At 33.1% G+C, this 24153-nt stretch overlaps 1 protein-coding gene across 1 annotated transcript; it reads left to right on the plus strand.

The window, feature by feature from the left end:
* The first annotated feature begins 12319 nt into the window (after positions 1-12319).
* On the plus strand, positions 12320-23091 carry LOC143059786 (centromere protein S-like). The gene is made up of 4 exons (XM_076233351.1): positions 12320-12490; positions 18564-18721; positions 21194-21260; positions 22820-23091. Exons 1-4 carry the CDS (start codon positions 12440-12442, stop codon positions 22952-22954), a joined length of 411 nt encoding a protein of 136 aa, XP_076089466.1. The 5' UTR covers positions 12320-12439; the 3' UTR covers positions 22955-23091.
* The last annotated feature ends 1062 nt before the right edge of the window (positions 23092-24153 follow it).

Below are 24153 nucleotides of genomic sequence, written 5' to 3' on the forward strand. Positions count from 1 at the left end.
AAAATGGGTTATTTGAATTAAGACTTAGTATTTTTTTTTTTTAAATTCATCACAAAACTGTCTCTGGTGCGATAAATCTGTTAAAAGCTCATCCTCTTATTGCTAGACACATATCCTGAGGGTTCTACATGTATGAGTGAAGGTGACACTTGTGAAGGAACAAAAGATACAAGCGGATGTTGCATCACCAGATTTGTTGTACACCTCCACCGCCAACAACACCAGCACCATGTGAGTAATATACACGTAGCCATCACGGATGATCACAAAATGTGATAAAGCAGCATGTATAAATAAGTACATTTGATTTGAAAAGGATCAAATATTATCAAATTTAAAACAGAAGTGACTTGATCAACAACGTGAATGAAAAATATTACAGAATCAATGTTGAAAAAATGTTGGGTTGAAAAATAGTAAAAAAAAATGATATTGGTAAAAAATATCAAATAACTTCAAATGATACGCATACTTTACCAAACAGACATTATTGGTAGAAACTTGAATATGGTGCAGTAAAAGCTTGTATCTTTATATTACTATATTGACTTGATATCGCTAAGTGCCTGACGTCAAATACAAATAGATTCATAGAAAACAAACTCCAGTGAACATGACTTTTGTTAAAAATTTAAATGACTATTGTATGTACTCTTCAGCTAATAATTGTAATATAAACCCATTGAATAAATCTATAGGTGTGGACAAATGTCGTGAACAATGTATGATTGGTTGTTCTGGTCTCTTTGTTCCAATTGAAAGAGACTGTTGCGGGAATACAGTATGCTGTCAGTAAGTTGAACATCTTAAAATTGATCAAGAAATAGTGTGATTATCGTAAACAACATATTTTACTCGATTCAAGTTCATAGTTTATCAATATTGTTAAAATAATTCAGAATTTAGCTCAAAATGAGCAATCACACGATTGAATATGAGTTGAACACACCAAATATAAGAGGAGAACTACGACACAACAGAAACACAGCATTAAAATGTAACGAATACAGAAACAAACTATAATATAACCATAAACTAGAGGCTCTCAAGAGCCTGTGTCGCTCACCTGTTACTGTGTTTACTGATGTCGGCCATCTTGGTTGGTGGAAGGGGTAATTAGACACTTTTTTTTAAAATAGATACCCTAGTAATGATTTTGGCCAAGTTTGTATAAATTTGGCCCATAGTTTTAGAAAAGAAGATTTTTGTACAAGTTACAAAAATGACAAAAAGTTGTTCAATATTGACTATAAAGGGCAATAACTCCTTTAGGGGTCCTGCAAATTTTGGTCATGTTGACTTATTTGTAGATCTTACTTTGCTGAACATTATTGCTGTTTACAGTTTATCTCTATCTATAATAGGATTCAAGATAATAACCAAAAACTGCAAAATTTCCTTAAAATTACCAATTTTAGGGTAGCAACCCAACAACAGGTTGTCGGATTCATCTGAAAATTTGTGAGGGATAGATCTTATTCTGATGAACATTTTAATCTTGAAAGAATTGCCCTAAATGTCTTAGTTTCAAAGATATAAAGCAAAAACTACATTTTACCACTATGTTCTAATTTTAGCCATGTCTGCCATGTTGTTTGGTAGGCGGGGTCATCAGACACATTTTTTCAAACAAGATACCACAATGATGATTGTTGCCAAGTTTGGTTAAATTTGGTCCAGTAGTTTCAGAGAAGAAGATTTTAATACAAGTTACAAAAAATGACGGAAAGTTGTTAAAAAATAACTATAAAGGGCAATAACTCCTTAAGGGGTTGATTGACAATTTTGGTCATGTTGGTTATTTTAGGTCTTACTTTGCTGAACATTATTGCTGTTTACAGTTTATCTCTATCTTTAATAGTATTCAAGATCATAACCAAAAACTGCAAAATTTCCTTAAAATTACCAATTTTAGGGAAACAACTCAACAACAGGTTGTCGGATTCATATGATCTGCAAATTTGTGAGGGGATAGATCTTATTCTGATGAACATTTAAATCTTGAAGGATTTGCCCTAAATGTCTTAGTTTCAAAGATATAAAGCAAAAACTACATTTTACCACTATGTTCTAATTTTAGCCATGTCGGCCATTTTGTTTGGTAGGCAGGGTCATCGGACACATTTTTTAAACTAAAAACCACAATGATGATTGTTGCCAAGTTTGGTTAAATTTGGCCCAGTAATTTCAGAGAAGAAGATTTTAATACAAGTTACAAAAAATGACGAAAAGTTGTTAAAAATGGACTATAAAGGGCAATAACTCCTTAAGGGGTTGACTGACAATTTTGGTCATGTTGACTTATTTGTAGGTCTTACTTTGCTGAACATTATTGTTGATTACAGTTTATCTCTATCTATAATTGTATTCAAGATAATAACCAAAAACTGCAAAATGTTCTTAAAATTACCAATTCAAGGGCAGCAACCCAACAACAGGTTCTCCGATTCGTCTGAAAATTGTAGGGCAGATAGATCTTGACCTGATCAACAATTTTACCCTTGTCAGATTTGCTCTAAATGCTTTGGTTTCTAAGATATAAGCCAAAATATACATTTTACCCCTGTGTTCCATTTTTAGCCATGGCGGCCATCTTGGTTGGATGGCCAGGTCATCGGACACATTTTTAAAACTAGATACCCCAAGGATGAATGTGGCCAAGTTTGGTTAAATTTGGCCCAGTAGTTTCAGAGGAGAAGATTTTTTTAAAGTTTACGGACGACAGACGACGGACGCAGGACGCCGGACGACGGACGCCAAGTGATGAGAAAAGCTCACTTGACCTTTCAGGTCAGGTGAGCTAAAAAGAAGATGTGGTATGATTGCCAATGAGACAACTGTTTTAGAACTTTAAAATTGGTTCAAAACGTTTTTCGGTCAAAATATCGTATTCATTCTGAAATTGAATTGCCATAATTGAAATGACATTGACAAATTTTAAATGTAATCAGTTTAGTTATACACAATTCATATTTGATGAATAATACGTACATTGTATTTTAACTGTTGACGGTTTTTTGTTCAATATTAAGTAAATTTAACCATATTTCTTATTTGATATGAAACTTGTTAACCAAACTACATTTATATAAATATCCATTTCGTAAATAAAGGCAACAGTAGTATACCGATGTTCAAAACTCATAAATCGATAGAAAAAACGAGTCCGGGTCACAAACCAAAACCGAGGGAAACGCATTAAATATAAGAGGAGAAAGACGACACAACATTAAAATGTAACAAACACAGAAACGAACTAAATATTATACAAAATCCGAAAGAACAACAAATATAACATCAAAACTAAATACATGAATTTGGAAAAGAAAAGTCTTATAATAATGTGAATTCACACTCAAATATAAAAGGAAACAAACGTTACAAAAGAAACACAACGTTAAAGCGTAAACGATTCGATGATATGACTTTTACCTATAGTTTGTGCAAAGAGAAAATGAATTAAGGGCTAACTATATGTATGCCTGATAAACTGCAAATGAATTCAAGTTTACAAAAATGCCTGATTTTCTGTTTTTGTTTTACAATGGTTATCAAGGGTACCAGGATCATAATTTAATACACCAGACGCGCTTTCGTCTTCATAAGACTCATCAGTGACGCTCATATCTAAATAGTTATCTAGCCAAACAAGAACAAAGTTGAAGAGCATTTAGGACCCAAAATTCTTACAAGTTGTGCCAAATACGGCCAAGGTAATCTATTCCTGGCATAAGAAAATCCTTAGTTTTACAAAAAACAAAGTTTTGTCCGAAAACTTATACTTAACAGTGTGTAATGTTATATTTTATATTCATGAAAATTTCTATACATTTTTGCCTTTTGAGATTCGAATGTTAGCCTTAACATTTTGTACCATGAATGTTATCATAGATTTTTACGAATGATATCTTATCATTTCAGAGAGACCTGAATCGTGAAGCCGTTAGCAGAATGGTCTTTGAGAAAATATCTACAGTAATTAGCTTAATAAAAATTGTATGATATTTTTTATTGTGCGTATGCCACATGATTTCTCAACTTACGTTCGACACTAAAACGTCAAAAAGCACATGCATTGGATAGTTTGAACCCCAAACCTACATATATTTTCGTAATTGTCGTAAATGACATTAATTGTTTCTGTATTGCTACGCCTCTCTTTGAATTTGTCAGTTTTCAAATTGTCATACTTTATTTCTTATCTAGTAGTCGCTGAGTGCTACTAATTCGGCTACAACAATCACTAGCCTGTCAACAATGAGGGTGCAAGTTTGAATGCCAAACATTGGAAGGATCGTGTAACTCCCTCCAACCTCAATTTATAAGAATTGCCATCTTTCCTGCATAAAAATATTGGTTATCATCAGGCACTTCCTCGCCAATAAAATTTGACTGTCATGATAAAGCTGATATGGTGTATAGTTAAAATCATCATATTTACCAGGATTAAATTGTGAATTTACGCCAGACGCGCGTTTCGTCTACAAAAACTCATCAGTGACGCTTGAATCCAAAATAGTTAAAAAGGCCAAATAGAGTACGAAGTTGAAGAGCATTGAGAACCAAAAACTCCTACTAAACTTTTTGCAAAATACAGCTAAGGTAATATATTCCTGAGGTAGAAAAGCCTTAGTATTGTATGATAGATATTGCTGTATTAACACAACATAAGATAAGTATCATGGTACAGAATATTTAAGGTGGTACCTAACACTACAGGGAGGTAACTCTGTAAAATCAGCTAAACGTTTTAATTACGTTTTGTTGTTTAGGGAATATAAAGCTTCTCAATGATCAAAATTAGTGTTTGTCAAATTGCTATATAACCAGTGTAATTTTTCTGATAAAACGGTTGGTTCAAAATTTTTATAATTTTTATATTTTTGTCAAGGGGTCAAAGTAAATACTTTGTCAAAATTTTAAGAAAATTAAACGAGCCAAATCAATTTTAGTTAAAGTGTTGGGTACCACCTTAAACAAAACGAGTGTTAAAGTCATGAATGGTTTGCATAGAAATAACTGGGCTAAAACGTTAAACTTTACATCGTTTTCGGGTGACTTAAAATGATCTATTCAATTTAAGCATTGTACAATATATTGACTCAGAGTCATGTACTGTTTGCAGGATTATATTTATGAAGTTGATTGATTGTTGTGTACTTTACGTCCTCTGGCAAATATTCATGCGTCTTCATGAAAATATGCATTATAAATCCAATTGGTAGGCGCATCAATAGCTGCAATAGGAGGTCGACTCTTAGGTTAGGCATAATGTTAGCATTCCAACAGCTGGCCGACCGACAAACAGACTCCCGAAATAGTTGTTGCCATTAATCTTAATGCATGTTCAGAGAAATTTGATGTATTTAATCTACTCTCACGTCGGCCATCGATATTTGGGTTAACTTTTCAATGACATCAAACGGTTGGATCGATATCCTTTTAAATGGCTTTAGAAATAACGAGAACTCTATGAAATTGAAGTTTTGAATGCACTTGAGCATTTGGAATGTGTTTCGTATGTCCTAACTACAATTCCCTTCTCTTTTCACGAATGAGACTTACCTCAGTAGACTATATATATATATCGGATTTGTAATGACATGAGCAAAATGAACGGGTGCCACATGTGAAACAGGATCTGCGTATCCTTCACGGGCACCTGATATCACCACCAGTTTTTGGTGGGGTTCGTGTTGCTTAGTCTCTAGTTTTCTATGTTGTGTCTTGTGTACTTTTGTTTGTCTGGTTTTTCTTTTTTTTTTATTTTGCCATTGCGTTGTCAGTTTAATTTCAATCTATGAGTTATATTGTTCTTCTGGTATCTTTCGCTCCTCTTTCGTTTGATATGTTATTCCTCAGATTGACTTGGTGAACGATTGTATTGTTTTGCCTGTAGTGCGGTCATGAGTTTGATTCCCGACCGGGACAAACCACAAAGTTTACGAAGCATTTTTACTGTATATCCGGTAAGCAAGAGGCATTGAGGAGTAAAATCAAAGACTGGTAGGCTAAGAGTCAGGATAATGTGTCTACGTAGAGCGACATGTCTTATTACGGACTGTTATCGTGTGAACGGTGACGTTTAAAATACGTCTCTGCATTTTGGTCTAGAATTCAGGGTATATATCAAGTCTTTTCACCTCCTTGTGGAAAGATCTTTTGATTTTGTTGTGATTATTAGGTGTTTCCACTTTTAAGATGACAGACCTTTTAATTTTGTTCTCATAAGCTCTTACCACTTTTATATGGAAAGTCCCTCTGAATTATTGGGTCTTTGCACTTTTCTGCGGCAAACTTTTGATTTTTTATAATTATTATTTTTTCGCTGAAACCTTTTCTTACAGTATTAAATGGTTTCGCAAGTTGTCGCTTAGATATTTTGGTACGATATCGAACAGTTATTGGTCTTTTCAATGGCTATAAACCATTTATTTTCAGATACGTTTACCGATCGTTTGAGACCATATGGGGCATTCAATAAATCGGAAGTATCTTATTATCTCCTTTATTTAGGAAAATGAATATGGAACCATAAATTTTTTTAAATATGCCCAAACATGACAAATGTAAGACAATTTGAACGTGTAATACAAACGGATTGATTCCAATTAAGCAATAAAAGAACCAACATATGATAGACTCCGACAGCCAACAACAACATTATGACAAACTTCTAAATTTTGGAACGAAGACCAAAGAATATTAGCCTCCTGGAATGTAACAAGCACATACAGAGTTTATGTTGTTTATTCCAGATTGCCAGTTTTCAGTCATCTCCATCACCGTCGTAACAGCACAACAATTAAACGATATAATCATATCAGGCGTGTCTAAAAAATAAACTGAAAATAACACGTTTAATAATTTTATGCGTCAGAAGCGCTTTTCTGGATTTACCTTCATCAGGAACGCTCAAAGCCAAATGTTTGAAATCCGAGGATGTATAAGTACCGACACCGTTGAAGAGCTATATGACAAAAATACCTAAAATTGATGGCCTAATTCATCTAAAGATGTGTTTCAGTTTCATTTCCTATTGAATTGAATCTCACAGATGAAAATTACGAATAATGTGTTTCAATAAACCCGTTGTCAAATCCTATTCCAGCACCCCAGCTCCATAGATCACAATGTGTTTCATACATCTGTTTACACTATCTAGGATAAAGTAATTGACCATGACCATGTCCATCGCCAGGAGCCTAAATCTTTTCATGGTAACACGTATTTTAAAAAGACTTATTTTTATAAAGGGCGCAAATATTTCTATAAATCGTTGTCAAATCAAATTTACCATAGGCATGCACATGTCCATTGTCAGGAGCTGAGGCCATTGTATGGTCAAATATATGAAATAAAATACTGTTGTTAAAAATACTTGATGGTCTGATTTTCTTTGAAAAATTTAACAAAACAATTTGACTCTTTTAATAGTACATCATCAATACGAACACATTCTCACTGCTATATAAACCCCCTAATGATCAACGGAAGTAGCAAGAATAGTCAAAATGTCACAACCAGAAATAGGAAACAATCGGTAAAATTACATTTTAGGAGACTATCTTGATATCTTTTAAGGTCTAAGACTACACACATAACTCTAGTGAGTTGAAATATGAAAAGTTGTTAAGAAAGTCAAACAATTTGTGTTGGTGACCTAATCGAAGGTACCAGGCTTATAATCTGATACGCCAGACTCGCGTTTCGTCTACATAAGACTCATCAGTGATGCTCATATCAAAATAGTTAGAGAGCCAAACAATTATAAAGTTGAAGAGCATTGAGGGCCACATATTACAAAACAAAAAGATGTGTCTAATACGGCTAAGGTTATCTATGCTTTCGATAAGAAAATCCTTAGTATTTCGAACAATTCATAATTTTGCAAATAGTAAATTTATAAAAATGGCCATATCATGGATATTCATGTCCACATCAAAGTTCTGACTACTGGGCTGATGATACCCTAGTACCATAAAACGTATGTAGTGTAGATTTTTGTCTTTCGACTTTATACCTGTTGGATCAGTTTTTACAGAAGGGGGCGCAACACTTCAAATTGCAGAGGCGGATTTAGGGGGGGCAGGGGGCCCGGGCCCCTCCTTTTTGGGAAAAAATTGGTTGCTTATATAGGGAATCACTGAAGCGTGACTGGAGCGGGCCCCCTCTTAGGTCAGTCAGTGGGCCCCCACTTATGAAAATTTCTGGATCCGCCACTGAATTGAGTCGGTATAATGAAAACATGTTCAAACATAAAGTATTCACTGAGATACAAAAAGCCATGTGACGAGTCAGATGGTATGTTACTGCTAAGAAATGTTAAATTGACTATTGGGAATCTGAAATCTTCACGCTTGTCGTAGTTTTGTCCTTTACAGACAGAATGACTGATAGATAAAAAATATAAATAACCAAAAATATCAAATGTGTCATATAACTGAAACTGTCTTCAATGATGAGTTCTATTGGCTCCTTGCTTTGCGTCAGAAGCGATTGGATGTGTTTGTTTAACATTGAACCAATTGTATGCATAATTGTTAGTTGAGTGATACAGGATATACCAACACCTGCTTCTTCTATTAAGGTAGATCATTAGTATATATTTTTTGAGACCGTAATTTTCTTATAATTTGCCAAAATGAAGATTTTACTATGCTTTTTTCAAAAACATAATAAAAAAGTATGGGTCACCGTGCTATTTCTCAAGCTTTGAGTCGTTGAAAATTGCCTGAATTTGGTTAGATTGTTCAAGAAAAAACACTATTTGTGTGCAGAACAAAAATTCTATGAAATAAAATTTTGAAATAAATTGTGAGAAGATATTTTTTATTATATGTTTGAAGAAAATAAAAGGAAAAAATAGTGTCACCGAACTTGTTTTCTTGCTACAAGTAAACATTAAAAAAAATTCCCCATTAGTCTAGTATATTTTTTTTACTAAAAGAGTTATCTCCCCTTAAATGGCTCATTTAAAGAAAAAAAAAATGATTCTTAAAGCAAAAAAAAAAAATTTGTTTACATGTTTTGAAATATACAATAAATTACCAAGTTTTCTTTACATAAAAAAACAGTCTACCCATAAAATTGAAAATCTTCTTCCAAATTTGCAGATGTGGGCAAACAACTAGACCGATTTTGTACTGCGATTTTACAATCCAAGAAGGCGGTATACCATGATTCTACCTTTAAACCGTTCTTTTTCATCCGGAACTATGGGTTAGTTTCCCCCTGTATTTCGATTGGGCTGTGGTACGTTGTTAAACAGTTATGGTAAGATAAGTATTGTTTTTGTATTTTTCAAAGTCTTCGATATCCGACGACGACAGTATTGGATTATAATTAACTCTTCCAATATCTGGGAATAGTATAGCCGGGTAAGTTGGCGTTCTGGCTACATGTAAATCAAGAAGGAATATTTCGCTCCTTAAACTTTTACTTCAGCAGTTCAGTAATACCGAACAACAAACTCCAAACTAAAAGTAATGTAACATACACACAACTACTATAACAATATATATATATGCACAAGCAATTAAGGATTAAGAAGTTTAATAGATGCCAAATTAGAAATAACAGAAAATTGAAAGAGTAGTAAGTGTCCGACACGTTTTTCTAAAATAATAGTCCAAACTGTCACAGAGAATGGCTAATTAAATAAATAGAGTAAATGCATTTAAGACCTTTGTCAAAGATTATGACACATAATCCGTGTAAAACACTTATGCCTAAATTTACGACAAAGTCTAGAATAATAAGTGCAAAACCTAAATATACATTAAAACAACTGAATTACTAAAATATTGTTTAAAAACTAATTTCATTGCGCAGTCTAAATAGTCTGGTCATAATAGGATGATGAATAAAGTAATGACAGAATTTGGGTGTTTCCAAGGCTTAGTATGAACATTCCTTGGAATTTGATGAGACTGTCGTACAAGTGAGAAGTTTAGCGCTATAAAACCAGGTTCAATCTACAAATTTCTACATAAGAAAATGCCTGTACAAAGTTAGGAATATGACAGTAGTTATCAATTCGTTTGGTGTGTTTGAGCTTAAACTATTTCGTTTTATAAATTTTGACTAAACTATTATATTGTGATTTTGAATTTAGACTAAACAAGAAGTATATTATGTTTTAGTTTAAGGCTAAACTATACATTGTGCTTTTAAATTTTGACTGAAATGTATGTTTTTTTTTAATTTAGACTAAACTATATCGTATTTTTAAACCTATACCAAACTATATCGTGTTTTCTTTTACACTTAACACTGAAAATTAAGGTCAAACGAGATTTTTTATTTCAACATTATTATATAATATTGATGGTTTTAAAAATCTCAATTTAAAAGCATTGATACAAAGACTGAATCTTACATGGATACCCTCTGGGAAGAAACGTAACTATCAACATCTATCTCATTACTTTATCAGATTGCAAAGTACAAGAAATTTCTTCGAATCAGTGAAGATTGAAATACTCGTTTCTTTGCATAACAACCAAACAAGACCTTGTATGGCAAATCCCTACGATAGAGGGGAATTTATTTGGGTGTGGATGTAAAAATTCTCATTGTCTCTTAATAGGTACCCTAAGTATACTGTCCTATGTTCGTCAATTGCAACACTCTCTGTTCTGCAGGTGGAGTTTTCTGTCCCTATCCAAAATAACTTCATTTATATTGCAAGTAGTAGTCGAAATTCCTATCTTTTATCCAATGTAATCCACTGCAGAAATAACCCTAATGGATTATAACCAAATTGTTAACGTCTTAAAAATGTATGACATATTTGCGACTGTAAGCAAACAAACAGCAATCAGATCTTTTTCTTAGAAATAGCGTCATATATAATTATGTTTCACTCCACTGTGAGAAGATAGGTTTTATTTTATTTACATTGTGAGTTTGATGGAGAGCTGTCTCCTTGTTTATGTTTTAAATTTGTAATATAATACTTTGAAAGAAGTCTATGATGTTGGTTTTTTTTTGTTCTTCAAATATGGTCCACTGTCAACGTATATTTGTTCCACCTAACAGAAGTTCCAATGGAAACTTTGCTATAAACAGTGTCATAATAAAATTGAGAATGGAAATGGGGAATGTGGCAAAGAGACAACAACCCGACCATAGAGAAGATCGGAACAGATATTCTATACCATTTATTCCGTTAGGAACATTTACTGTAATATTTATTCCAGTGGAAATAATATTCCAGAATATTGTTTCCATTTGAAACTTATATATGTTATGAAGGAACTTTTATTCATGACACCACCAGAGGCGGATTTAGGTGGGGGCAGGTGGCCCGCCCCCCCCCCCCCCCCCTTTTTCAGAAAAAAATTGGTTGGTTATAGGGAACCACTGAAGCGTGACGGAATCGGGCCCCCCTTAGGCAGTCAGTGGGCCCCCTCTTATGAAAATTTCTAGATCCGCCACTGACCACAACCCTACGTGTCATACAAAGCGCAATAAATCAAGTTTGATAAATTTTTAACTGACAAATAAATCTAGTTTGTATATTGAATATTAGACATTTATAGTCTCTGGTAGCAATGCTATCAACGCCTTGATATGATCCAGTGAACAGGTAAAGTACGAAATCAAAAAACACACACAGACGATACAAGTTATAGAGGCATTTTAAGACTACATACCAATAGCAAGTTCTTTCAAATAGAACTTACTCACTTGAAGAGAACATTCTAACGGAATTGAACAAGAAAGACGCCATTTATCCAACGAATCATTTCCCGAATTAGGTCAGTCAATTCGAAGATTGTACAGCCTGGCATACCCTACTGCCCTGTTGGACGTACGCAAAATTTTTGGGAAAGAGCAGTTGTACATATTTTATAATTTTAGTTCATTGATGCCACCCTATAAATGAACTTTACTGATTGTGTTTTTTTTTTGTAAATGACAAATTTTGAATCCAGTCTCAAACTGGTAACGAATCTATACTGATTAAATAAAATAGACACACTTATATACCCAGTGTACACGTTTAGGCCGGTTATTATTTTATTTTTTTTCTAAATTATCTCAAAATCACGTTTTTTTTTTTAAACATGTAAATAGTTATCAAAGTTATCAGGATTATAGTAACTTACATGTAGTCTACGAAATGACGAAATGGTATATGTAATGGACCCATAGCGAACAAATAATTTTGATTGGTACGAAATGGTAGAGGTACGAAATGACATTAAACCCGGAAATCTATCCATACCGTCAGTTATTTGTAAAACGTTTATTATAATTTAGTCAAGACTATTAAAGTGTTTTATAATGCGATAAAAGATTAAGCAAAAGAAGACTCTTACAGATAAACAGATTCCTGATTTACCCGCAATAATTAAAAAAATGAAAAATAATCATTTTACGAAGCGAATATGAAACTAGGCATTTTACAGACTGTTTGAGTTTGTTGAAAATGGCAGACAACATCACAGATGATGATTACGAAAGTCTTCAATATCAGCAGGTAATTATGAATTTAACCAACGAAGTTTTTCCGAATATATATGGCTAAGTATTCAGTAAAGTGCTGTTTCAATGGGTGTCCCAGAAAAATGCATTTTTTTCATATTTTAAATTATTTTGAGTTTTAATGCAGGTAGCTAATCAATTCACTGCATGATGAAGAGATAATATAAACAGTCTCATATGAAAAGTTTATTGTTGAATAAAGTATTTTATAAATGAAGTGTTGAATTCCCTATTTTTTGCATGCTTATTTTGTGACATGGTCGAATGACCCAAAATCAAAATTGTTTTATTAACCTTTTTGTATGAATGGCAACTAGGTAAAAAGGATTTTCAGGTAAAACAATAGGGTTGGCAAGGTTAAGGACACTAAAACATGAAAAATCATCGAAAAATAAGGATTAAAAACAATTTTAAATGGTCATGTTGTTGGACTAACATTTTCTGTCTTCTTCCTATGTGAAAATGAAATATAAGTTATGTAACAATAGAGGGCAATTAAATGCACAAAATATCTTGAGGCTTGAGCTTATTAACTAAAATGTGATAATTCATCATGAAGTTACAGCAGAAAGTTTTATTTTTTTCAGGAATTGTCATTAAAGTTTACTCTTGAAAAATCTGTGCAACCGTTACGGGCGAACATTTCAATTTTCATTTGCAAGTTGCCAACTCAGTTTAAGTTTTTTTTAATGTTTATGACAACAAATTTTACTACAATCGCGATGTGCATACGGTATTGCTGTCAACTGTTCCTTTTTACTTGAGGTCAACGACATTGAAGGGGTGAACACTCTTTCTGTCCAACCAAGAGATGGAAGTTACATCCAACATTTGTCCAAAAAAATGTTACGTCCAACATCCAAGATATTCTCTAAAATGGCAACCACAAGTCACAGAATCAATTTCGCTTCTACTTTGACAATTACTTAACCTTAACTACTACCATATAAATGAAAAATAAAGAGGTTTTAAACTGTTGACAGTCTAAATTTGACATAATTTTGAAAATTAGGACGTAACAAGAGTCCATTAATTTTCTGTTGGACGAACTGTAGGACAAAATCTTCTAATGTCGGACGTAACAGCTTTTTAAAAGTAAAAAGAACCTTGTTAACAACTAACAAGTCCACATAAACTAAAAAATAGTTCTCAGACCCTTTCTAGTCTCTTCTTAAGAGGTGCCCATTTTTAAATTCCCATTAGGATCAGTAAATTAATGAATTCTGTCCTATGTTTGTCCGACAGGGAATATAATCTGTCCTATGTTTGTCCTACAGTTTTTTATGGTTTTGTTTTATCCATTTATTTAATAATGAACCATTTTACCTCTTGCTGAGGAACATCAGCTGTAGATATTAGTATAAACAGCATAGTTTTGATTTTGTTTTTGACTTTCAATGATGCAAATGGAACAAATTCTCATCCAAAAATGTCCCCGTTTGTCCGACATATTTTAAGATTTTTCCAACTTATAAGTTAGTTTTTGAAAAATTTAACAAAATGATATACTTTAATTGAAGATCTTATGAACTGTCAGAGAAAAATTGATATATTTATTAACTAGGCCTTCATATAAAAGGAAAATATTCAATTTTTCAATGTCCTGTTACGTCCAACATAACCTCTGTCCAACATGCTATTTAGGTCTAATTTTATGTTTTCTGACTAAATAACTATCTTTTTACATGTAAAACCCTAAACTAGAATCATTCTCCTTTCAGAAAATCATGTTATTAAGATTGAAACAGCTACTTTTAAAATCATACATGTTGTCACACACTAACAACACTATACTGAATACTTAGCCATATATATAAACTTTAAAATTTGGAAAACTTCGATGATTGATTCATCATATTTATCAATAGTATCATTTTTGTGGCTGTGTTTTTACCTCAAATGTTTATTGAGTGGCGACGCATGCACAATAAACAGATAAACCTCTGCATCCTGCCACTCAACGGTATCAGGATCGTTCACCCTGGTTACATGTTCGCCCTAGGTTCGTTCGCACTGAGTTTGTTCGCCCTGATAGTCCGTTCTCCCTGGGTTCGTTCGCCCTATATTCATTTATGATATGTATATGTTACATTAATGAACGAAATATATATATATATATATATATATATTGAAATTTATGTATATACAACTCGTCTAAATATTGAAATTTATGTATATCTATTAAAGGCTAAATATCGAATATTTGCCAAATTTATATCAATTAAATAAAATTCTTGGCTGCATTGTTACACTTTATTTCATAATTACTTTTAATTACTGTTGATTTAAATTTGAAATCTTTGATATCACTGATTGTTATATGAATTGTCTTTGATGGATTAATAATAAAAATAAAATTTTTCTCAAATAAATAGTCAGCTTGGATGGGTAAAAACACTGATGACAAGTAATCAATGTACAGCAGTGTGACTGTGTTTTTGGTATTTGTTTCACTAATAGTAATTCAAATTAGTGCTTTTAAATATTCCTTTAGGAAATAAATGTGTGCGAAGTGCAGTTCGGAATTGAACTTGTTATAACTGTTACTGAATATTTTTGAATTGTTAAAATGTATCAATAAACATGATAAAGTTAAATATAGACTTAGTCTTTAGTTGTTTTATGTCAAATACTTTGTAGTCTTTGAATTCACAGAAACTTATCCTCGTAGCAGCAAGACAACAACTTAGTCTTCAGTTGTTTTACATTCAAAAATACAATGTAGTGCTGAAATTCCGAGAAACTTATTTCCTAATAGCAGTACCATAGAATATACATCATGAATAAATATTCGGTGAATGTAAACTTCAACATATTCAATTACATACAAATATTTTAGTCTTCCGTCGTTTTACATTTAAAATATAGAATGTAGTGCTGAAATTCACAGAAACTTAAATTTCCTAGTAACGTACAATGTAATAACACACAGATACAAACTTAGTCCTCAAGGCAATACCTTGAAGTCACAATATCTTGTAGTCCTGAAATGTACAGAAACTTATAACCTAGTCCTAGTAGCAGCTAGCTATAATCAACATGATACATCGTAAATATTCGGCCAAATTGTAGACTGACTTCAACACATTCAATTATATACACCGAGATATACACACAACGCAACACTATACTAAAAAATAAAATCAGGGTGAACGGACTCGGGGCGAACAGGTATTAGAGCGAACAGAAACTAGGGCGAACCAGAATCAGGGCGGACGGACCCGGATTCCCACTCAACCCTCTACCAAACTATGTGGGTTTGTGGCCTAGTTTAAGACTGATGGCTACAGTGCTGAAGGTCCCAGGTTCGATCCTGGCTCGGGGCGATGGAGTTTCAATACTATTAGTAGGGTGATTTTCACCCTCCCACACACATCTCTGGTACCTAGACCAGAGAATAAACTAGAATGTGTACTTTGGGGGCCTCTGTAGGTCAAAGTGTTCCCCGACTTTGACCTGGAGATCAATCTATAGTTACCTCTTCGATTTGTCTGTTCCCGCCTAGATGCCTGGTGGTTTTCTCCGAGTTTTTTGGCTTCCTCCACCATAATAACAGACTTCCCTGTGTCTCCTAACACTCCCTCTGTGTTGGGTTGAGGATTGTCCTGGTGATGGGTTGTATATAAAATGTAAGTAAGTGACACATCTCCATTAATCCTGATAGGGAGTGTACACGGATTCCACTGTACCCTTGCAGCAATCGAGGGGTGCTCCGTTCACGGAGGGATCTTCGTACATACATACATACTGCCATTATCGGGTCCTTGACACCTTGTCCAAATGGCAAATAATTATGACTATGATGACATCCTGAAAGGCTTTTTTTTATTTCTGTGACGCGGTAAGGAGCCTCATAGAACAAAATAATGAAATAGCATTTCAAGATGTCATAATTAATTGGACATGATCTCAATCATAACTGTTAACACATTCGCCCCTGCCAGGTTCATTCAAGCCATATATTTTTCAAATACCAAATACAGGTTATATTTTTATTAGATGCAATTACATTTGTAGAGTATCTTGAATTGCCTCAACAATCAGGGTTTGGTAACATTATACAGGGCTTTAGTCAGTTATTAGAAAGTTTAGCTAGATTTCAGAAATATTTTGTTCCCTTCATGTCGTATGTGAGCCCACATGGATATGGTAAGTGACCTCACTGGGAAATTTAATGGGATATCATGGGATGGACTCATTACTTTTTAAAATAATGAGTCCTGGCTTGTTCTGCTGAGTTAATAGAACTAGTCGGAAGTCCTCATATACATATATACATTGTAGTTCTGATATAATTCCACTTTTTTGTTCGGGAAGCCTTTTCAATTCTAATGGGGTCTTTGATTATCTGATTACTTTGCCGTTTATTATACTGATTATTTGATAACCAGACCAGATATTTCCTGATCATTTACAATCAGAAAATACTTTTTGTTGCAGAAAGCTCGACATAGGGATAGTGATCCGAGGGAGGCGGCAGCGGCGTTAGCTTACTTCTAAAAAAGCTTTATATTTTAGGTGGAAGACCTGGATGCTTCATACTTTGTATATACATGTAGATGCCTCATGTTATGAAGTTTCCATCAATCACATGTCCAATGTCCTTGACCTCGTTTTCATAGTTCAGTGACTATTTGAAAAAAAGTTAAGATTTTTTGTAATGTTAAATTCTCTCTTATTATATCATAAGTAATATAAGACAGTTTTCACTTGACCTCAACCTCATTTCATGGATCAGTGTACAAGGTTAAGTTTTGGTGGTCAAGTCCATATCTCAGACACTATAAGCAATAGGTCTATTATATTCGGTGTATGGAAGGACTGTAAGGTGTACATGTCGAACTGGCAGGTGTCATCTGACCTTGACATCATTTTCATGGTTCAGTGGTTATAGTTTTAATTTTTTGTGTTTTGGTCTGTTTTTCTTATACTACATGCAATAGGTCTACTATATTTGGTGTATGGAAGGACTGTAAGATGTTTATGTCTAGCTGGCAGGTGTCATCTGACCTTGACCTCGTTTTCATGGTTCAGTGGTCAAAGTCAAGTTTTTGAGTTTTGGTATTTTTTTCTAATACTATATATGCAATAGGCCAACTATATTTGGTGTGGACATATTTTATGATCTGTATATTAGTAGCACAGGTTTTATTTGCCTTGAACTAATTTTCAGGGTTCATTGCTCAGTGTTAACATCAAATGAACATGGTTAAGTTTTATTGCTTTGGTCTTTTTTTCTTAAACTTATGATATGCAATAGGTCAACTGAACTATATTTGTTGTATCATGTGTATGGAAGAATTGTTAACTGTACATGTCTTCCTGTCATGGTTCATCTGACCTTGACCTCAATTTCATGGTTATTTGGTCAATGTTTACAAAAAATGTAGGTTTTTTTGGTTAATGTTAAGTTTATGTGACAGTTGTAATAGAGCTTTAAATTAAGGACTATCAACATAATATCAATGATTAGTAAAGAAGGCGAGACATTTCAGCATGTGCACTCTTGTTTTATAATCTAGGATGGTATATTTTTGTTTTATTATCTTGTTCAAATAAATAGTTAATTATATATAATGAATATATATATATATGTGATTACATTGATATACATGATATACATGTATTGGCAAAAAAATGTGATTATCCAATTACTTTGACACTTCTATATGGAGCCTTATTTGGCTACAAAATGTAATTACGCTTCCCTAAGTAGAATAATGGAATATATCAATGACGGTATTATTATGACCCCCATTTTTTTGAAATCACCAAGAACAATGATGGATTATTCATGTTAATAGTACATACATGTAGTTAGAACATGTAGAAAAAAGAAAGAAACACAAATGTTTTAATTAAATCCTTATCTTAAATATGATGCATGGGGTTTTCTCATTATTCAAGGTTACATTTACATATTTAGGTTTTCTGTATACATGGTATATCAATTGTCTCATTGGAAATCATATCACATCCTAATATATCATTTACATAGTTTGATATTAAAATCTTAGAACAGTAACTTAAAAAATATCATCTCAAAATAATTTACCTCTTATTTTTAGAGATTAAAAGCAGCACTCCATTATACTACAATGAAGATATGCCAACAGCAGTCCTCAGAGTTAGATGTCGTATGCACAAAACAGCTGGTAGCCTCAATATCAGAAACAGCATGGAGACAATGTCAAAAGTTTGCAGAAGATATGGAAATGTTTGCAAAGTATGTTTCATTGTTTGTTGCTTTGATAGAAATTAGATAGATTTGTATTAATAGAGGTAACCATATTAGGTCATTTTACAATACATTTGCATGTAGTGAGGTCAAATATAAAAAAAACAGAAACGTTAATTGTGATGTGATGATTTAGAATTGCTCTCAAAGAAAGAGATCATTTTAGTTAAAAAAGATTTGCAAGTACTTATAAAAAAAGAAGATGTGGAATGATTACCAATGAGAAAACTTTTCTCAAGAGACCAAATAACATTGAAATTAACAACTACTGGTCACCGTACTGCCTTCAACAATGAGCAAAGCCCATACTGCATAGTCAGCTACATGTATAAAAGGCCCCAAAATGACAAATGTAAAAAAGATCAAACTAGTTTGAGTTCAAATGCTCCAGAATTGCAAAAAAAGCAGAACATGCCAAAGGGACAACACAACTTTAGTCCAATAGAACATTTAGAATCCAATATTAAAATGGAAAAAAAATATGGAAAAGACAAACTACAATAAGTTTTTAAAACACTACAGGAACATTAAAAACAACACATTCATGACATTTAGCCACACAAACCCAATCAATGAAATGACTGATCTAAGATCAATGAAGATACACTGAAATGGTACAATGTAGGTATACTGCTCTACATGTGACACCTGTCGTGTTGCTAATGTTACTACAAACCAGGTAAGTAAAAATTGGGTGATAGACAGAGGCCCCTTTTTTGTGGAAAAATTATAGGGAATCACTGAAGCGTGACTGGAGCGGGCCCCCTCTTAGGTCAGTCAGTGGGCCCCCACTTATGAAAATATCTGGATCCGCAACTGATAGATAAATCAAATTCATGAAATTTTGTAAAGAGGACAATATTATAAAATTGAAAAAGGAAATGGGGAAGATGTCAAAGATACAACAACCCTACCAAAGAAAAAACAACAGCTGAATGCCACCAAGGGGTCTTCAATGCAGTGAGAAATTCCTGCATCCGGTGGCTTGCTTCAGCTGACCCCTAAACAAAAATGTATACTACTAAGTTCAGTGATAACGGACATCATACTAAACTCCGAAAATATACACAAGAAACTAAAATTAAAAATCATACAAGACCCAACAAAGCCCAGTGGCCAAATGGTGGCTCCTGACTTGGGACAGATGCAAAAATGTGACAGGGTTAAACATGTTTTTGAGATCTCAACCCTCCCCCTAGCCATTCTAGCCAATGTACATGATGTAGAAAAAACAAACACACAACAATACACACAGTAAATAAACTTGTCATATATATATAGATACAAGTAACCAGGATTTAAATTGTATATTTACACCAGACGCACATTTCTTCTACAAAAGACTCATCAGTCATGTCAGTGACGCTCGAATCAAAAAACGTTAAAAAGGCTAAATAAGTTACAAAGTCGAAGAGCATTGTGGACCAAAAATTCCTAAAAGTGTTGCTAAATACAGCTAAGATCATGAAGATAATCTATTCCTGTCAGAGGTAGAAAAGCCTTAGTATTTAAAAAATTTGAAGTTTATTAACTTTATTTAACAGTTAATTTCTAATCATGAACATATCAATGATAACTCGAGTCAACACGGAAGTGCTGACTACTGGGCTAAAAGTCAGTTTAAATGAAGTTTGAGTCCGATGTCAGAATAGGTAACAAAAGAAACTAAACAAAATGACAATGATACATAAATTAACAATATGAACAAAGGACAACTAGCAGTTACTGACATGCCACATCCAGACCTCAAATAAACTGATTGAAAAATTATGTCTTCATCATATGAATATCAAGTACAATCCCTCCCGTTTAATAGGGGTTTAGTATTATACTGTTATAATATATATATGAGAAGAACATAATCAATATCATGCAAACAACTGTTTTAGAATAAATGTGTTTATTTCTGATGCAAAGTGAATCAATATTAAAGCCACAATAGGCAATCTTTAATGACCTGACAACAGTATCATAACTATATCCCTTCTTAATAAGTCTGTTTACCACATATATGCCATACTAGGACAACTGCTAGAATTGCTTCATGCCTTTTGTCTAACCCAAAGGCATTTCTCATTTAAAAATCACTATTTTTTGGGCCCTATTTATGGGCATTATGTTTCTGGTCTGTGCATCCGTCTGTTCGTCCATCTGTCCCGCATCAGGTTAAAGTTTTTGGTCGAGATAGTTTTTTGGTGATGTTGAAGTCCAATTAACTTGAAAACTTAGCAAACATGTTCCCTATGATATGATCTTTCTAACTCTAATGCCAATTTAGAGATTTTATCCCATTTTCACTGTCCACTGAACATAGAAAATGATAGTGCATGTAGTGTGGATGGGGCATCTGTGAACTTGGGACACATTCTTGCTTTACACATAAGTTCAATATCTTTTTAACACAACTAAGTACTTGCACTTTTATTATTAATATTTGTAATCTTTTTCCTTTTCTTTCAGGCATGCCAAAAGGACAACAGTGAATGCAGACGACATCAAAATGCTAACAAGAAGGTCTGGGTCTTTGGTATGTTTTATAAAAACAAGATAAATATTATGTTGGAGAAGATATTTAGGGATATATATATATATAACTAAGTAGTGCTGTACATGATCAATTAATTAGTGAATTTCAAAGTGTATTAATTTATTTTTTGTTATAAAAATACTTGAGATAGTTCATAAAAAGATAAATTAAAAGCATAGGAAAATATTTCAACAAGATATAAACATGTGATTTACAAAAGTAAAAACAAGTACTGGTAATGTAGGGAAAATTGACATTGAAATTAAACATATATTAGGTCAGAATACACAGTTATTGTCTTTTTATTTTCGTTTTCCACGAATATAGTCCTTACTGTGGATAGTATGTTACTTGCCAATTTTTTTATATCCCTTCCAAATTTATTTGTCCATATTTTTTGCCTCAAATACATGTAGCGAGTAGGGGGTGAAATGACAATGTTAAACATGAATTTTAAAGTAAAGTAGTGATTTGGTCCAGCTGAAAAAGGTTTAAAATTAGCATTTTAGAAGCTGTCAAAAGGTTTCAAGTCCACCTTAACATAAAATTGTCCATATTTTGAGTTAGAGTCGATGAAGTTTTCTATAATTTTGATATAATTTGTCTCAAAGTAGTACAGAAACACTGTAAAAAATTTATAGAGAAAGCACAGGTGGGATTTTTTTAATTTTCATTTATTGTCTAAAGAAATGCACTACGAAATAACTGTGTACTCGGACCATATATAAATCCATTTCTGTTGTCATATCAATTTTGAACACATTTATCAATTCTAAAATTAAGTAATTAATTGACAGCAAACTGGTTAAATGACATTTATGTTAATTGAATAAGTTTACAACTATGTTATGTCTTGCATGTCCAGAGTGACCAAAATATTAACAAAGAGCTGATGAATACAACTTTCACTAGATCTTCATTAGTAGTTTGATTTAATTTTGGAGTTATTTCCCTTTCATCACATTCTGTTTATTAAATGTACAAGCATGTATATTAATATCTTCAAAATATGGTGACATGACCAGATCATAACCATCATAAAGTGGTTTACTAAAACTGCATGTATGATAATAAATACATGTACATTTAAAAGAGGGATGAAAGATACTAGAGGGACAGTCAAACTCATAGAATGAAAATAAACTGACAATGCCATGGCTAAAAATAAAAAGACAAACAGACACATAATAGTACAGAAGACACAACATAGAAAACTAAAGACTAAGCAACGAGAACCCCACCGAAAACTGGGGTGATGTCAGATGCTCTAGAAGGGTAAGCAGATCCTGCTCCACATGTTGCACCAGTCGTGCTGCTAATGTTATTACAAATCCAGTAAATATACTAATTCGGTAGGTCACATTCGTGAAAAGGGAAGAGATTTGTATCAACGACATAAACTGTATGAATTTGTACTGATGACTGAAGTACACAATAACATCATAAGGAAACAAGATACTGTGTTACTGTAATGTATTCTGTGTGTGATTTCTAACAAAAACAGCTCTAATTTTTTGGAAAATAATCATGATAATAATGAAAATAATTATACATTGCAGCATAAATATGTAAGTGGAGTCCATGAGAAATTAAATGAAAATAAACAAGATGGTAAGAAACAGAAAAAGAGTAAAAAGAAAGCTGGAACATCAACAACTGTTACCATGGAGACTGATGAAGAGTCAAACATGTGATAGGGCCAAAGATATTAACTATTGGACTTTGGACTCAAATGCATAGACATCATTTAACAAACATGACTAAGGATGAGATGCATAGACATCATTTAAACTAACATGACTAAGGACAAAGAACTGGTGTGACTGAACTGTGTATTACATGTATGGAATAACTGTTCAATATGTTAGTTTCATAAGTACTGCATATTTGATTTAATGTAGGAACATAAATTTTCGTGGTGTTAAGTTTTTTTGTTTTTGTCTCTATATAACTCATGTTGATTTAATTTTGTGGTTTCCAGAAAATGGAAGTGATATTAGATGTAGGTTAAATTTTCGTGGTTTATTTTATTTCCTTAATACATGCATATTCTTTCCACGAATTAAACAAAATTAACTGTGATCGGTGATTAAATTTACATGTTTGGAACAACTGTTATATATGATTAATATGTTAGTTTCATAAGTACTGCATATATATTTGATTTATACATGTACTGTTTTTTTAGCTCACCTGGCCTAAAAGGCCAAGTGAGCTTTTCTCATCACTTGGTGTCAGTCGTCTGTCATCGTCAACGAATCAGACAACCGGTTGTTGGGTCGCTGCTCCGGCCGATCCTGAATTGGCAATTTTAAGGAAATTTTGCTGTTTTTTGTTATTATCTTGAATATTATTATAGATAGAGATAAACTGTAATCAGCAATAATGTTCAGCAAAGTAAGATCTACAAATAAGTCAACATGACCAAAATGGTCAGTTGACCGACCCCTTAAGGAGTTATTGCCCTTTATAGTCAATTTTTACCAATTTTTTGTAAAGTTTTGAAATCTTTTACAAAAATCTTCTCCTCTGAAACTACTGGGCCAAATTTAACCATACTTGGCCACTATCATCATTGAGGTATCTAGTTGAAAAATTTGTGCGGTGACCCGGCCAACCAACCAAGATGGCCGCCATGGCTAAAAATAGAACATAGGGGTGGAATGTAGATTTTGGCTTTTAACTCTGAAACCAAAGCATTTAGAGCAAATCTGACATGGGGGTTAATTTGTTGATCAGACCAATTTCTATCCCCCCGAAAATTTTCAGAAGAATCGGACAACTGGTTGTTGGGTGGCTCCCCTGAAATGGTAATTTTTAAGGAAATATTGCAGTTTTTGGTTATTATCTTGAATATTATTATAGATAGAGATAAACTGTAAACAGCAATAAT

Source organism: Mytilus galloprovincialis, chromosome 14, assembly GCF_965363235.1.
Source record: "Mytilus galloprovincialis chromosome 14, xbMytGall1.hap1.1, whole genome shotgun sequence".
NCBI lineage: Eukaryota > Metazoa > Mollusca > Bivalvia > Mytilida > Mytilidae > Mytilus > Mytilus galloprovincialis.

Coding starts and splice junctions, on each gene's coding strand:
- LOC143059786 (XM_076233351.1), top strand. CDS start 12,440: ATGGCAGACAACATCACAGATGATGATTACGAAAGTCTTCAATATCAG. Junction 18,722..21,193: donor GATATGGAAATGTTTGCAAA/GTATGTTTCATT, acceptor CTTTTCTTTCAG/GCATGCCAAAAGGACAACAG. Junction 21,261..22,819: donor CAAGAAGGTCTGGGTCTTTG/GTATGTTTTATA, acceptor TATACATTGCAG/CATAAATATGTAAGTGGAGT.